This window comes from Protobothrops mucrosquamatus, unplaced genomic scaffold (assembly GCF_001527695.2).
Source record: "Protobothrops mucrosquamatus isolate PMUCROS unplaced genomic scaffold, P.Mucros_1.0 scaffold6, whole genome shotgun sequence".
In the NCBI taxonomy this organism is placed as follows: domain Eukaryota; kingdom Metazoa; phylum Chordata; class Lepidosauria; order Squamata; family Viperidae; genus Protobothrops; species Protobothrops mucrosquamatus.
This window is the reverse complement of record NW_015386393.1, coordinates 2,416,297-2,432,550: the sequence shown is the minus strand read 5'-3', so window position 1 is coordinate 2,432,550 and position 16,254 is coordinate 2,416,297. Positions and strand designations below refer to the sequence as shown.

Here is a 16,254-nt window from a genome sequence, read left to right as displayed (position 1 = left end):
TTCTCTGATGTTGTAACCTCCAAAATGTGGTGTGCCCCTCACTAGCATCTCCTAGAGTGTCCTGATTGTCAGAGGTGGGAAGTTGTTGGGACTTGGCAGGCAACCAGGAGTGGAAAAAAGCCAGATGGTTCCAGTCCTAGCTTGCCTTTTGATGTTCAGTTGTGGCCAAGAGGTATTTGGTACCACCTGGGGGGAAGATACGCAACAATTGTGGTTTGAGAACATTCCATATTCCTGCTAAGTTGCTGCTCTGCTATTTTGCAGAAGGTCTCAGATGAATCTTAGCAACTCCAGTGAAACAATAATAGGAAGGATTTTTGGGGCGCTTACGGAAGTCAGAGTAGACAGCATTGAGCTCATATGGATCAAAAGAGAGGCAGATTCATTGAAATGAAACAATCAAGATGCCTTACTCAAGAGGGATTCTTACAATCCTTCTGTGGGATGAAAGGATATGTGCAGGGAGTGGAAAGTCATAACCCTTTTCTGGCCAGCAATGTCCTTTATCAGGATCATGTTCAGATGTCCTGTACTCAAGGAGAGCCTTTGGGCCATTCAGGATCTGTACGCATGGTGAGAAGTCCCATCTGTATCCTTCTATCCAAACATACATCTCCTTGGCTGCAGACTCCTGGAGGTCAGTGGGAAATGTGTTGACTGCTGAGACAATAAGAGTATTTCCTGGCCGAAATATTATTTCTTTGTTTTTTTATATCCCGCCTTCATTATTTTTACAAATAATTCAAGGTGGCAAACATATCCAACACACTTCCTCCTCCTATTTTCCCCACAATAGCAACTTTGTGAGGTGAGTTGGGCTGAGAGAGAGTGATTGACTCAATATCACCCAAGTGGCTGGCTTTCATGACTAAGACAGGACTAGAACTCGTGGTCTTTTGCTTTCTAGCCTGGTGCCTTAACCACTAGACCAACTTGCTCTCTGAGAAGATATGATACCTGAGAAGATAAGATATTTTCGCTTCTCAGAAGAGAAAATATCAATATTCTCAGATTCATGAGCTAGGAAAAGAGAACAATTTCCAGCTGGAAACAATTACAGTGGGCTGTGTGGATTAACAGAATAACAGAGTTGGAAGGGACCTTGGAGGTCTTCTAGTCCAACCTTCTGCTCAGGCAGGAGATCCTATACCATTCCAGACAAGTGGCTGTCCAGTCTCTTCTTAAAAGCTTCTAGTGATGGAGCACCTACAATTTCTGAAGGCAAGCTGTTCCATTGGTTAATTGTTCTCATTGTTAGGAAAAGGAAATTTCTCCTTGGTTCTAGGTTGCTTCTTTCCTTGATTAGTTTCCATCCATTGTTTCTTGTCTTCCCTTCTGGTGCTTTGGAAAATAGGTTGACCCCCCCCCCTCTTCTTTGTGGCAGCACCTCAAATGCTGGAACACTGCTATCATGTCACCCCTAGTCCTTCTTTTCACTAACTAGAATGTATCCAATTCTTGCAACTGTTTTTCATGTATATTTTAGCCTCCAGCCCCCTAATCATTTTTGATGCTGCTTCTGGGCACCAAATCTGAAGAATTCAGCTCAACTGGAATCAGTTCCAAGAAGGGCAAAATTGGGCAATAATCTTAGAATAGAAGTCTGATGAAGTGAGAGTGAGGAAACAGGGTTTGCTTCGCTTTGGGATAAGACTGCTGAACAGGAAAAATATAACGTTTTTCAAATACCTGAAGGAGTGTCATCCAGAAGAAGACCAAGACCTGTTCTTTATTGTTTTGTAGGGCACAAGAGTAATGTTCTGAAACTGCAGAAGAGCAGATTCTGGTTGAAACTTAGGAAAATCTTCCTTGTAGTTTGCCAAGGTGTTGAGCACCCCTTCCTTCCTTGCATGTGTTTGAGCAGGGGCTGGATGACATTTCCTGGAGATACTTTAGTTTGGGATTCTGCATTGAGCAGGGGCTAGTACTTGATGGCATGACCAGCCCCTTCCTACTTTCTGATTCCTTATTTTATTCATATCTCTGTGTGTACAGGTGGAATTTTTTAACTCGTTGACAGTTTCTTGCCATGACTGAATGGGACTTCCAAGAGTGTGGATAGTTAAAATTAGTACACAAGGACTGAAGCTGCTAGGTAGGAAAAGAGCCATATTTCCCAGCATCTTAAATCCTCTTTCTGCTTTTTCCTGTACAGCTTCTTGGGGCTCCTGACTCTCTGAATGCTGAGTCCCATTATGGGCGAGCATCAGACCCACATCAACAGCCTCTTCCTGAATGAGGAGACATCTAAGCAGCTTGGATCGGGGAGCCGGGTGCATCGCTTCCGCCATGCCCTGGGGAAGCGTGCAGCACATGCCAGGAAGCAAATGTACAATATCACCCGAGAGAGCGTCAAGGGCTTCTTCCAGAGAAATGCTTTTGTTCTACTCACCATCTTGGCTGTCTTGCTGGGTATGGAGAGAAAGGGCCTTTGAGAGATCAAGGCATGGGAGGGCATGGAGGGATCTTGCAGCCATTGAACTGTGCACCTCTGTGCCTGTCTAGAGGTCCAGGTGAAATTGTAATCCCACCATTAATTAAGAAATATGAACTTCCTGCTTTCAATATGTTTTCAATGATTTGTTTGTTTGTGAACCATTTTGAACATTGTTTTAGAAAAACCAATTAAAAAGCAGTACAGTAAGTACAGTAAGCTAGGTTGGATATTGCAAAGTTAACCACTTTGTTTTGAACTGATGCATTTCCTAAGTTTAACAAAATAGGAAAGAATAGTAACTGCTTAAAAGAGAGGGTTTTGGAATCGGTTAGGAACAGAAAGGGTTTTTTTAATTGCCAGCTGGATCCTCTCCTGTGAGAGACTGCCTTTTCTGACTTTTGTTTCTTCTCCCTCTCAGTTTTGCTTTCAGGTCCCTTCACAACCCTCTTATCTACTCAATCTAATTCAGTGTTTCTCAACTTTAGTAACTTTAAGCTGCATGGACTTCAACTCCCAGAATTCTTCAGCCAGCATGCTGGCTGAGAAGTTCTGGGAATTGAAGTCCACAGAGTTTAAAGTTGCCAAGATTGAGAAGACCTGATTTAATGATTTCTGTTGATAGTGGCAAAACATTTGGAGGTAATCTGAAGGCACTTGTCCCTCATGGAAAACCCCTTTGTTATTTTTCATAGCATTCTTCAGAGTTCTTTTTCATAAGAGAAAAGGTTGCTTGTGGTATAGAAACCTGAACAGGAGTTTTTGGATAGAGTTTTTTTTATCAATAATGGCAAAGCCGAGGGGACATTCCTCGAGATGCTGATGGGGTTCTATAGAGAGTAGCTTGGAGGCTCAAGTGTCCCATGATCTTAACATTCATTACATTACATTATGACCTGCAGGTAGATTATGCTCAATGGTAAGTATAAGTATATATTTTGTGCATGAACTGGGACGCATTTATTTTTTTCTTTTTATTTGACATATTCTGGGCTGAGTTTTTGGCATTCTTTGCTGGTTTGGGGACTAAAATTAAAAGATCTACCATCTCTAGCTCTCGAAAAGTGCTTGTTGTGTTAATTGAAATTGTGTTAAGTGAAAGATAAGCCCTTCTGTAGAGGTGTTTCTACCATTTTTATAATCTATTGTCCCTGCCTCTGCTGGGTTGGCATCTTCACTATGTTGGCATCTGACAGCTTATATGAGTGATTGTCTCCTGTAATTGGGATGTTAATGAGAATTCGTTAAAAGGTAAGCACTCCATGAGAGGTGTTGTCACTGTTTTCATAACGGTTGACAGATCCTTTCCTTGTAGACTTGGTAGTTCACTGGGCTGGCATCTGACAGTTTAGATAAGTGATTATCTCCTACAACAGGATCTGGCTCCAAGATTGGTTGGTAGTTTGGGTTTGTTTCCAGCTTGTATTGAGTTATAGCCAGTTGTATTGCAGCTGAGGCACTAGGAGGAGCAGAACTGGGAATTAACCCTTAGGCTGTACAACTTCCTTTTTGCCTGTGCAAATTAGGATCTGTCATAGGCTTGACGTGTACCAACACAATCCTGTGGAGGTTTGGAAGTTGATTAACAGCGCACAGTTGGGGAAAAGCCATCTGTTTTTCAAAAACAAAAAAGAAAGAAAGAACCTCAGGAGATTAAGTAAGTTAAATAGTCATGAGTCAGTTCAGTTTGACATGGATGGAATGTTGATTGAAACCAGGCCAATAATTCTGTTCTTTCAGATTTCTAATTTAAAAGAAAAGAAAGGAAAGCTCTTAAAGCCAAAGCAGCTGGAAGTGAACAGATTAAAATCCTTCCTTCCTTCCTTCCTTCCTTCCTTCCTTCCTTCCTTCCTTCCTTCCTTCCTTCCTTCCTCTCTCTCACTCTCTAATGTGATATAAAGTGTTACAGTTATACTTAATAGTCTTTTTTCACTCTTATTAAATGCAGTTCATTGTACACAGTAGTGTTGTAGAGAGAGAGGATATGGAATTAGTTGAAATAGCAAAATGTAGACAAGAATGCACTTCAGGCATCCCAAATCTCATGTGTTCCAGATATACAGATATATTTGCAGTTCCATTTGAATTGGAAGTGAGAGCTATTTCCCCAAAGGGGTGGACAAACCCAGTTTCCAGGCATGTTTTGGATTGCTTACAGACAAGATTGCTGGAATCTCAAAAGTTCACAGGCCTGGGTCATATATTAATATAGTATGTTTGGCTTGTGCAATAAATTGTGCAAATCCAACCACTCTGATTTATTTGGCATTCATGGTTAAACAAATTACTGAATCCAGGGATATGCTGTATGCTGCTTTTATTCAACTTTTTTGACACGAAGTCTAAGAAGTATGGGGGGGGAACTGGAACTCTTTATAATAGAAACACTTTTCCTACACATTTGGGGAGTCCATAAAAGAAATCATAATAAGACTGAGTAATATTTAATATTTGTTGAAGCCAATTCCTACAACCAAAGGTGATAAACAGCGAAATATCCATCTTCAGATCCATTTATTTACTGATGGGGTGATCAGAAGCATTTCCTTTTCTGATTTCCATTTGGCTGGCTGGGAATTCTGGGAGTTGAAGTCCACACATCTTAAAGTTGCCAAGATTGAGAAACACTGATCTAGAATGACAGTAAATACAATCCTAGACAGATGATAGCAGTGGAAAAGCAGCCTTGCTTGAGAAGGTGTCCTCTGGTGAGGCCACCACAGATTGGGTCTCCAAGTCTGGTGAGCCAGGCTGAGTCCACAGACTTGAATACCTGGAGAAAAAAATGGGATATCAGTGCAGGTAAATAAACTGAAAACAACTGATGTAAGAAGAGCCCTGTTCTTTGTCAGTAGTAGAATTGTAACATTTTTCCTTTTCGGCCTGATGTTTTACAGGGATTACTCTGGCCCTCGCCCTGCGGCCGTATCGGATGACCTATCGCCAAATCAAATACTTCTCGTTTCCTGGAGAGTTGTTGATGCGAATGCTGCAGATGTTGGTTCTTCCATTAATTGTCTCTAGCCTTATCACAGGTGAATGGGCAGGATACCTGAGACTCGTTGTCATAAGGTCAGATCAGCAAAGTGCTGTCCAGCTTCTGACAGTCTAGTGCTACAGTAGGCTTAGAAACCACCAATACAGTTGTTTGATTTTGGGGGAGAAACCCCAGGGATGAATGGTTCCCAGAACACATAGAAAGATGGGACTCATTGACTGTTGAACTACTGTTCTGATCCTTCTCTTTCAAGAAGAACTAGATAAGCCCTCTCTTTCTCCAGTGGTTGTAAATTTATCTTTTTGGGATTAGGAATTGTCAATTTTTTTTTCTTTGGGTGTGTTCGGGGTACAAACCTAGCTAAGGTACCTTCTCTAGTTTCCATCTTTCTACTGAACAGATCACGTCAGGACTTTGTAAGTATAAAAATGCAACCCTGGGTTGGATCAAGAAGTCCATCTGATGAAGCATCCGATTTCCAAAGCAATTCTGGAGATGGCTGAGAATAAGGTCTCCTATGATCCTCCATGGCTGAACTATGACTTTTCCTCCCTTTTCAGGCATGGCGTCTTTGGACAGCAGTGCCTCTGGCAAGATGGGACTGCGTGCTGTCATTTACTATATGATGACAACCATCATTGCCGTCTTCATTGGAATCTGTATGGTCCTCATCATACACCCAGGAAAAGGGAGCAAGAAAGGCCTCCGAGGGGAGGGCAAAATTGATCAGGTCCATGCAACTGATGCTTTCATGGACCTCATCCGGTGAGCAGTTTTAAGCCAGGGCAGAATCTTCTGATGCTGGGCTGGTTATGGAAAGTGTAAAACGGTTGGAAGGGGAAGCTGTCATTCATTTGTTAACTTTGAAGTGCAATGGAAGTGGCAAGGTGACCCTGAAAGCAATTTTCTAGTGCTGCCTTAGCAATGTCCTCCAGCAGGAAATGAGCTGTGCTTTCTTTTGCTAGTTTTGTCCAACTGAGTTCTGTGGTCCCTGTTAGTGAATTCCTAAGTCAGTCAGGAGAGGTTTGTCACCTTCAGTTCTGGGCTGTTTGCATGGTGATTAGCTACAACCCAGCAGTTTAAAACCTTCAAACTGACGCCAAAGGGAGATTAACGTCCTTCTGCTTTTTCTCTTGTAGGAATATGTTTCCACCCAATCTTGTAGAAGCCTGCTTTAGACAGGTAAGAAGAGTTGATGGTCCTAATTCAACTTCCAAACCTGGGAGTTTGCTTATTTGTGACCAATTTTGAGTTATACGCTCAGCTTTGGTAACTAAAGTTGAAACCAAACACTACAACAATATTAATAGTCAACGCTTTGGCATGCATATATGTCTCTCATATAAATAATGCATACTAAAACTCCCACCCAAGATAGTCCATGATGAAAATGGGGAAATTGTGGCTCAAGCATTCCCTGTTCAATTCAGATGACTTACTAAGTGACCGGTATACCACTTGAGACCTTTCTCATCTGCAGAGTTTGTGAGAGTTGCTCATTTGGATGTTGTTTCTCTCATAAGAGCCCGAGCTGATCCTTCCTTCTGCTTCCCTTCCAGTATAAGACTCAGTACAGTGTCCGGGTTATCAACAGAACGGTTGTGAGCAACACTTCTCCTGCGGCCATGTTGCCACAGCACCCAAATCGGAATACCAACAGCAGCGGTTTCAACTACAGTGCCACCATTGCCAGTTTGCCTCTCCTGCCACTTGAAAATGCTTTGGGAGTCTGGAATAATGTCACTAACGCTCTAGGGAGCCTCCCGGAAGTGCTGAATTTTGAGGAGGTCATCCCCGGCCCGGGCTCGGTCAACGGGGTGAATGCCCTTGGCCTCGTTGTCTTCTCTATCTGCTTTGGCCTGGTGATTGGCAACATGAAGCAAAAGGGACACGCCCTGCGGGAATTTTTTGACTGCCTCAATGAAGCCATCTTGCGGATGGTGGCAGTTATCATATGGTGAGGACAGGGTCCCTCCTAACCTGAGCAGGGGGCAGGCTGTGATATCTTTGAAAAGCAGTCTTACTCTGTGCTAATTCTGGAAAGCTGTGGTTAAACTTAGGCAAGAATAGGATCAGCTTTAAAAAATTGCTAGATGTAACGTATTGGTTGTAGCTTTAATCCTACTACTAACCAGATTTTTCTAGGCAGATTCTAAAGTTTTTAGATTTTTTACTTGGGACATAAGGCTTGCTTAATTGTTGGACAGGTTGATCAAAAGCTATTAGCTCTAGGTAAGTGGAGTTTCCAGTCGTTTCTGTCTCTGAATAGCATTTGTTGAGATCAGGGAGAAGGATATTAGATCATGTGTTGGCCACTGGGGAAACAAAACACTGGCCCAGATAGTTTTGATGCAGCAGATGTCTTCGTAGAATTAGCAATTGGCAGTTGGTAAATAAAGCTGGAAGACTATAGACTACAATTTGCTGAAGGAGAAATGAAGGAGCGCTATTACCTTCATGCCTTACTTAGGAGCTTCCCATTAAAGTATCAAAGGCAGTAGACTAGACGACCCCCAGTTTGATGCATAGGAACAATTGCATTCTTCATAAATAATGAAGGACCTTCCCCAGCCTCATGTCTTCCAGGTGTCTTGGGATTACAACTCACAGCATTTCTAAGCAGTAGGGTGGTTTATTAGTTTGTTTTATTTATTACATTTATATGCTGCCCATTTCACTGTTGAAGCAACTTTGGGTGGCTTACAAAATGATAACAAATACAAAAACAATTAAAATTAATGAGGATTAAATAAAACTAAAAACCAAAGGGATGGATAGTTTAGTTGACCAAACCTTGTGGGAATTGTAGAATCAATACATCTGAAGGGCACCAGACTGGGAAACCTGGGTAATAATGACTAATCTTTTTTTCTTAAAAGTATGCTAATTACTATAAATTTATCTGTTTTACCAGAATTGCTTGATGACCAATAAGGTTGCGTGACAACTTTGTAATTAAGCAAATCTGAAACTTTAACTGGTAGGAATTTTAATTTCAGCATCGAAATTGCCTTAACTAAATCAGCATTGGCTGATCACCCAGGAGATTACAGTTGGTTCTGACTGGCAGTGGACCTTGGAAGCTTGATTTACACTTGTTTGCAAACGTTTTCAAAGAAAAAAACAAAAAAAGTCCAGTTGCCTTTGGGGAAAAGAGTCTCTAGGGCAGTGGTGGCGAACCTATGGCACGCGTGCCAGAGGCGGCACTCGGAGCCCTCTCTGTGGGCACACGTGCCGTTGCCCCAGACTCGCCTCCCCCCACCTCACCAGCAGCCCCCCTGGAGGAGAGTCGCCCCCGAGCATGGCCCACACGGAGCAGCGCAGCCAAGGACATAGCAGCCAGGCAGCATAGACAAGACTGACCTCATGCCCCATCCCACACAGTTGATGCTGCGGGGCGTGGGCAGAGGGCGTGGCCGCCATGGCGCTGCTGGGCTGCCTGGGTGATCTGCAGTGGGCCCTGGAGGCAGTGTGTGGGCAGGTGGGAGATGGGGTGAGGGCAGGGCAGGGGGTGGAGCAGGGGCGCGAGCCAGTTTTTGGGCACTTGGTCTCTAAAAGGTTTGCCATCACTGCTCTAGGAGAACTTGGAGACCCTTCAGCATGAAAAGCTAGTAAAGCGTCAACAACCTTTTCTGAAAGCACAAAGCATTGCCTGTTTTCCAGGTCAGCTCAGAGCTGAGTTTGGGAGTTAGCACTATTTTGATATGTTTCATAACAGGTACGCCCCTATCGGGATCCTCTTTCTGATCGCTGGTAAGATTTTGGAGATGGAGGACCTGGCAGTGATGGGAGGCCAGTTAGGCCTGTACACACTTACAGTTATTGTGGGTCTCCTGATCCATGGCCTCTGTGTCCTTCCACTCATCTACTTCATCGTCACCCGCAAAAACCCCTGGATCTTCGTGGCTGGCCTCCTGCAAGCCCTCGTTACAGCCTTGGGAACGTCTTCCAGGTGATGGTCTCTTGCAAAGGAATGGGACAGGCAGGCAAGCCATCTGGGTACCAGTCCCAGGACTCTGTGTGTGTGTGTGTGTGTGTGTGTGTGTGTGTGTGTGTGTGTGTTGTTTCCAAGCCTTTTTTGGAACTCACTGTTGGAAAATGTACCTCCCAGCCAAGCCAACAGTTGGGGATCTTAAGTCACAAGTAGTGTGTGTGTGTTGTGTGTCAGATTAGTTGCCAGGCCCTTTTGTTGTTCACAGTTGGAAGAAGCAGCTCTTAACAAGATGGGGAGAAGCAGGAGTTAAGGATATTGGCTTGGAAGTATAGAGAGAAAAAAGCTTTTCTTTCCTTTGGAAGCAACTGGTAAGCCTTAATTTGCTCCAGCAATCTCAATTAATTAATGGAATTAATTGTTAATGTTAGTTTTTTATTAGTTGGGTTTATGTCTGTGACCTTAGCTTATTGTTGCTATTATTTAAATTTGTATGCTGCCCAATCTCCAATGACTGAGTAATTCACAAGTAAAAATATTTTAACACCTGGAAAAAAATACAACAATAAAATTAGAAGAATAACAGATTATAAGAATGACAAAAAACAGATAGGAATGAAAGAAAGATATCCACACAATTCAAAGTTATTGTTGCTTTGTTGAATTGTTTTTGATCTTGTATGCTCCACAGAGTCATTTGAGAGACAGGCAGCCATATAAATGGAAATAATGAATAAATGAATATAATATTCTTCAAACAGCTTAGCAACTCTGCTCAAATTTCATCCCAGGCAACTTGCATTCCTGCTTATATGAGAGAATATAGAGGTGAATTAGCTCCTAAAAGGCCATAAAATATTCTTCATTAAGAACTTTTATGAATTTTGGGTTTTCTTAAAATGGCTTCTGCATCAAAGTAAAATTTACATACTAGCTATCATTGATTAAAACATATACCCCCACATAGAGACACATTATCAAAATCTGGTAATTAACATTCACTCATAAAAGATTAAAAACATAACATAAAATAGAACATGGCGTTAAAAGTAGAAAAATAGCAAGGATAAAATCTGTCATCCATCAAAAACATTTGGAGGTTTACATGGTTCTGATCTGGACTCAAATGGCCAGTCTAGGACAGTGTTTCCTCAATCTTGGAAACTTGAGGCTGTGTGGACTTCAACTTCCAGAATTCCCCAGCCAGTAGGAAGTCCACACAGCTTAAAGTTGCCAGGATTGAGAAAAACTGGTCTAAGGGCCTTTCTTCGTTACAAAATTAAAGTACCCATAAATAAGCAAAATTGAAGTACCCATAAATAAGCAAAAAATATATGGATGTGAAATTTGCTTGCTATCTTGCCCCTCCTTGCAGTCATTGACAGTTCCTGAAGTCTCTCCAAGGAAATGGATGATCATGTAAAACATTTTAAATATCTTAAAGCCATTCTTGGACAATGTTGGAAGAAGGGGGAAAGACTAGTTCAGGGGTAGGCAACCTTGGCTCTTTTATGACTCGTGGACTTCAACTCCCAGAATTCCTGAGCCAGCCATGCTGGACTAGTTGAAGCCCAGTTCTGCTCGGGCTAGGAATGAATTTGAAGGCAATGTTCATGGGGATGAGGCTGAAAAAAGAAACTACCACAATGTTTGTGCCATAGTTAGCTGCGAGGAGGGAAGGCCCTACTGAGCACCGAGTGTTGGGTGTCAACATAAAAAAGGCCAGATTGTGGGGTCCTTGGTATTCTTTGAGTTTGGTTGTTTTCTTGCAGACATTTAATTACCCAACTAGGTAACATTATCAGTGCTAGAATGGGGGAGCATAGTTTGCAAGAAAACAAACAAGCTCAGAGAGCAACAAAGGCTGCACACTTCAACTCTGAGCGACAAATGTTCTCTTCTATCAGGCCCAGTTTGCATTCATTTGAGCAGAGTCTCTCAGATCACCAAAAGCAGGCAAATCCATATTGGAGCAGGTGCTCAGATACCAAACCAAAGGCTGTCAAAGCTTTGTGTTTGAATTAGGCTGAGAGGAGCCATCTTTTGGCCTTGTTCGCAAGTTATGAGATGTTTTGGTTCCAGCTCAGCCACACTTCCTGTCACATTCCGTTGCCTGGAAGAAAACAACAGGGTGGATAAACGAGTTACCAGGTTTGTTCTGCCAGTGGGAGCAACTATCAACATGGATGGCACTGCACTTTATGAAGCTCTGGCAGCCATCTTCATTGCACAGGTCAACAACTACGAGCTGGATTTTGGTCAGATCATTACTATTAGGTGAGTACACGCACATGTAGGTGTGCTAGTTTGCTTTGCCAAAAGCATAGGAGTCCCCAATTTTTTCAGCTCCATGGACTAGCAGCAATGGCGGTGAGGGGAGGGGATGGTTTTGCATGTGGAACCTAATGCTGCACATGGGCAAATGAAGCTTCACACACTCACCCGCCACTTGTATGGGATGGTTCCCAAAGGCCCATGGCCTGGTGGTGGGGAGTGAGGGCCTCTTGTTTAGCACATATTTGCCTCATGAGATTTTGGATATGTGGATAGTATCCTTCTGCATTTGTTTTACTTTGTTACGTCTGTTATCTTAAAATACAATTTTTAAACCTTGCTGCATTTTACATCCGTAGTCAAAGAACTTTTTGATCTGTAGCCTCATCCTTGAGCTAGACCAGCAAGGCCAAGCTTAATCATTCTGCAGAATTATTTCCCAGCTTGCAAACTGCAGATTTTAATGGAGGAGTCTTCAAACTGATGCCCTATAGGTGTTCTAGATTATAATTTCCACAGTCCTTTGGCCTGTGAAAGTCATAATCTAGAACCATCTGGTGGACACCAATTTGGAGAAGAGGATGAACAAAAGCTGTGAGGCCAGCTTTTGAGGAGTCCCATAGCGAGGCACTACCTTACTTAGTCTCCTCCAATCTAACCAATGCCCTCTTCACCACAGCATTACTGCCACCGCAGCCAGTATCGGAGCTGCTGGCATTCCGCAGGCGGGCCTAGTGACCATGATAATCGTGTTGACGTCTGTCGGATTGCCAACGGAGGACATCACTTTGATTATGGCTGTGGACTGGTTCCTGTAAGTCCCTGCGAGGGAGAAATGTTTGGGGCTAAGGGTGATGTTTGTGTTTAAGTCCACTTTAAATAGACGTAGCCCACAGATAGACCTCTGTTCTTCCTCCCCACCTCCATGTCATTGTAACGGAGATGGCAGGATTTCTCCTGCCCAACTATCATTGAAAAATGAGAGCACCCACATTCAGTGATGGAACACCTGCTCTGCCTGTAGAAATCACTGTATCCAGTCTCCAGCATCATCGGATCGGGCAGTGAGAAACCCTGGGGATCTGCTACCACTCTGTACCAATGATATTGAGTATAGGTCCCCATTTAGCAATTGCAATTGAGACCGGCACCTTGGTCATTAAGCGAAGCAGTCACTAAGTGAAACTGCAACTCTACTTACGGTATTACTTCAGCAGTCATTAGACAGTCACTAAAAGAGAACTTGTAGCATTTTTGTATGCTTGGGGTAAAAAAGTAAGACAGATGTAAAGAAGACCGGGGTGGCTATCTAAATCAAGTAGATAGAAAGTAAAGATGGAGTCACAGTTCTATATTAAGCGTGGTAGTTAAAGACCAGGTCTTTCAGAAACCTAAACCAGGGATGTCAAACTTGCAACATCACGTGATGTGTTGCGACGAATCGCAACTTTTCCCCCATTGCCGGAGCTGGGGTGGGTGTGGTTTCGGCATGACGCATCCGGCCCAGAGGCCGGCAGTTTGACACCCCTGCCTTAAATAGAAGACCATTATAGGAAACAAGAGGGCAGGCTAGTTCCATCTCTTGCTCTAACTTAGCACAGCTGTTCTTATATTTGCAAGCAATATCCATGTGAGACTGAAGATAGACTTCTGTTGGCATTGAAAATGGCAGCCTTCTTCCAAGGCAATGCTTGACTTGATAATTCCTCCTTCTTCTGCTTTCAGAGACCGTCTCAGAACCACCGTCAATGTGCTGGGGGATTCACTGGGTGCTGGTGTTGTAGCGCACTTGTCTCGCCATGAGCTGGAGATGCAGGATGCTGACCTCAGCAATTCAGTCCTTGAAGAGAATGAAAAACCCTATCATCTAATATACCAAGAGAATGACACACACAAGCACCTCCACAGTGAGACACCAATGTGACTTGGAGGAGTGGAGTGTTGTCGGGATAGGATCTGTAAAATCTCACAACTGTGAAGCACTAGAGAAGCAAGAGCCAACCACAGTCCTCCCACAAACTCTCAGCTCCTTTGTTTTCCCTGTTCATGTCACCAGAAAAAAAGGATTTTTTTAAATAAAGGTGATTGTACTCCTAGAATCAGGATTTGACAATAGAGTTCGACTTTGCCTCTCCTGCCTCTTAACCACATCTGGTAGTATCCTCCACCAAGTCAATTCTACATTTCCTTGCCAAGAAGATAAACTTTGAACATACTGTGCTGTGCCATAAAGACCAACTAATTTAAGTCTTGTGCTACAATTGTATTGATTGTGCTCATTTTTGGAAAATTTTTAGCACTTGGAAAAGATGCAGCCAAATAATATATATATATAGATATATGCTTTATTGGTATGGAAAATGTTTATTTATGAGGATCATTAAAGTGGAGAATTATGTACAGCTTATGTTTTAAAAAAAATATGTGCAATTTGTTGCTGCTTCATTCATTACGATTGTTATATGTAACCCTTGTTTAGCGACTCTTTGCAGTTTCGATGGTGATGAAAAACTAACTTTGTGATCAGTCCTCACATTTATGACCTTTGTAGGGGTCCTTTTGTAAAGCTGAAGTAAAGATTGTAAGCACAAAGGAAAACTGAAGTAAAGATCATAAGTACAGTTGCAGTTTCACTTAGCAAGTACAGTATTTTGCTTAACGACTGAGTTGCCAGTCCCAATTGTGGTCACTAAATGAGGACTATTTGAACTATGGTATCATAAGGGTAATGCTTATTTGCTTTTGTTTCCTTATTGGTTAATTGTTCAGAACACAGTGGCTTTGTTTATCAACCCAAGATGCATATAGCTCAGTATCTTGGTTTTTTACACCGGTAACTATTTTCAGAGACAAATAAGCAAGACAGCCTCTCTTCTGTAGCTGCTGATAGCATCAGGGCACATAGCCTTGAACTGTGACTCTTGGCTTTTGATAGATTTCTGCTTTCCCAGTTGTCTCATATCCTTTGAAAGTCACTGAAGATAGGGTCCTGTTGCCTCATATATAAACCTTGGGACTTGGATGACTTTGACTGATCTCCAGTGTGGCATAAGGACCAGTACAGTCATTCCAGAGCCACCACCCTCATGCTTTTTTATATATTGATATAAAAATCTCTATAATGTGTCAAAAAAGACTGTGGAATGTATCACGATATACCATCAATATACAATTTTCTGCAAACAGGTATTTGCAAAGCAGAGCTAAGAAACATTTCACTCACTTTGGCAACTTAGCTGGGAAACGTTTTATTAATCAGAAGAACAGTATTTGGGTTTATTATAGCGGTTGATAGGAAATGTCTTTTCAAGATGAAATCCAAGACATAGCAAATCCAACACTCTGAGTTCTCTTTTTTCCCCCCTCTTTGCTAGGTAGAACTTTCCTTTAACCTTTTCCTGGTTACTTCCCTTTTTTCATTGCATGACAACGTCCTTCTTTACCTCTCCCAGAGGTTTGCTTGTTGCATGCTTAATTGTTGCCCGATCCTTGCCTTTGAAGCGCATTAGCCAGACCCATCTCTTCCTCTTGCCCTTCTTCCCTCTCCTAGGTAGCTTCTACCCCAGTCTCCCATGCCGTCTTCTCTGGCCAAGTCTTGCTGGTAGCCTACAGCTTTAGAAACGCTGCCATGAAGCACAAGAGTGGGAGGGGATTTCTTCAGAGTAGTGGCTATTTGGCACATGATGCTCAAAGGAAGCTAAATGTTGCCAGGAGATCTATTGGGTTGGGATGAGTCAAGTTATCAAGCTGGCTCTCTGCAGTGCTTCTCATGGCCAGCCTCTACCTCTGTGCTATACTTATCAAGTATTATGGGCTGCAGAATGACTTGGAAAACAATATGCATCCACTGGATTGTGAATTTTAAACCTTTGTCCTGGGATATATTATTATGAAATAACAAAAGGTGTACTGTGATTCTTGTGTGGGTGGGCACACTCCTAGTCCCTTCCCCCAAATTTTGCCATCTGATGGGAGCTACAAAGCATGCTTTTTCCATGGCAGCCTCTGCCTTATGAAACACTCTGCCCGTTGAAGTTTGGCAAGGCTTCTATATTCGTAAACTTCTGTAAAGCTTTTCCCCCCCCAAGTGCTGGGATCAGATTGAAAACTGCACATTAGAAGATCGTTGTTGTTTTTAATGTTTTAATGTGTTTAGGTTTATAGTTTTAATATAGTTTTATATGCTATTTAAGCTTTGGGAGCTGCCCAGATTTGGTTAAAAGATGGGTAGCTATATAAATGTTTTAAATAAAATAAATTATTTAGGAAGTACTTTGTGGTCCTTTAGTACAGACGGGACAGTATCCCAAGCAACGGTTTGCTTATTCATGATGAGGGCTAGACCACATTTAGCTGGCTCCATCTACATTAAGGCAAAATCCAAATTGACCATATGATGCTTTCGCACAATGGCTCCCAGGCTTATTGATAGATGACAGCATTCCACTTCTGAGACAATAGGCATGAGGAATGTTACAGTACTGATATGCCCTCTCTTATAACCTGTTGCTCCAGCTGTAAAAGCAAATACTGGCAATTGTTCCATCACTCATAAAATAAATGAGGCAATATGGCAGCTTGGCAAGGACAGCAAAACAAGATTGTAGTTGTAGCCTT

At 42.5% G+C, this 16,254-nt stretch overlaps 1 protein-coding gene across 1 annotated transcript; it reads left to right on the top strand.

Annotated features, from left to right (window-relative positions):
* Positions 1 to 2,164: 2,164 nt before the first annotated feature.
* Positions 2,165 to 14,038, top strand: LOC107282225 (excitatory amino acid transporter 1). Its single transcript, XM_015809985.1, has 9 exons — positions 2,165 to 2,412; positions 5,332 to 5,469; positions 5,993 to 6,197; positions 6,572 to 6,614; positions 6,992 to 7,389; positions 9,151 to 9,384; positions 11,446 to 11,640; positions 12,317 to 12,451; positions 13,363 to 14,038. The coding sequence occupies exons 1-9, from the start codon at positions 2,181 to 2,183 to the stop codon at positions 13,559 to 13,561; spliced, it is 1,779 nt and encodes a 592-aa protein (XP_015665471.1). The 5' UTR covers positions 2,165 to 2,180; the 3' UTR covers positions 13,562 to 14,038.
* Positions 14,039 to 16,254: the final 2,216 nt, after the last annotated feature.

Excerpts from the sequence above, each read along its gene's own strand:
- LOC107282225 (XM_015809985.1), top strand. The coding sequence starts at position 2,181 with ATGCTGAGTCCCATTATGGGCGAGCATCAGACCCACATCAACAGCCTC. Across the intron at positions 2,413-5,331 it reads CATCTTGGCTGTCTTGCTGG|GGATTACTCTGGCCCTCGCC; the intron begins GTATGGAGAGAA and ends GATGTTTTACAG. Across the intron at positions 9,385-11,445 it reads GCCTTGGGAACGTCTTCCAG|CTCAGCCACACTTCCTGTCA; the intron begins GTGATGGTCTCT and ends TTTTGGTTCCAG.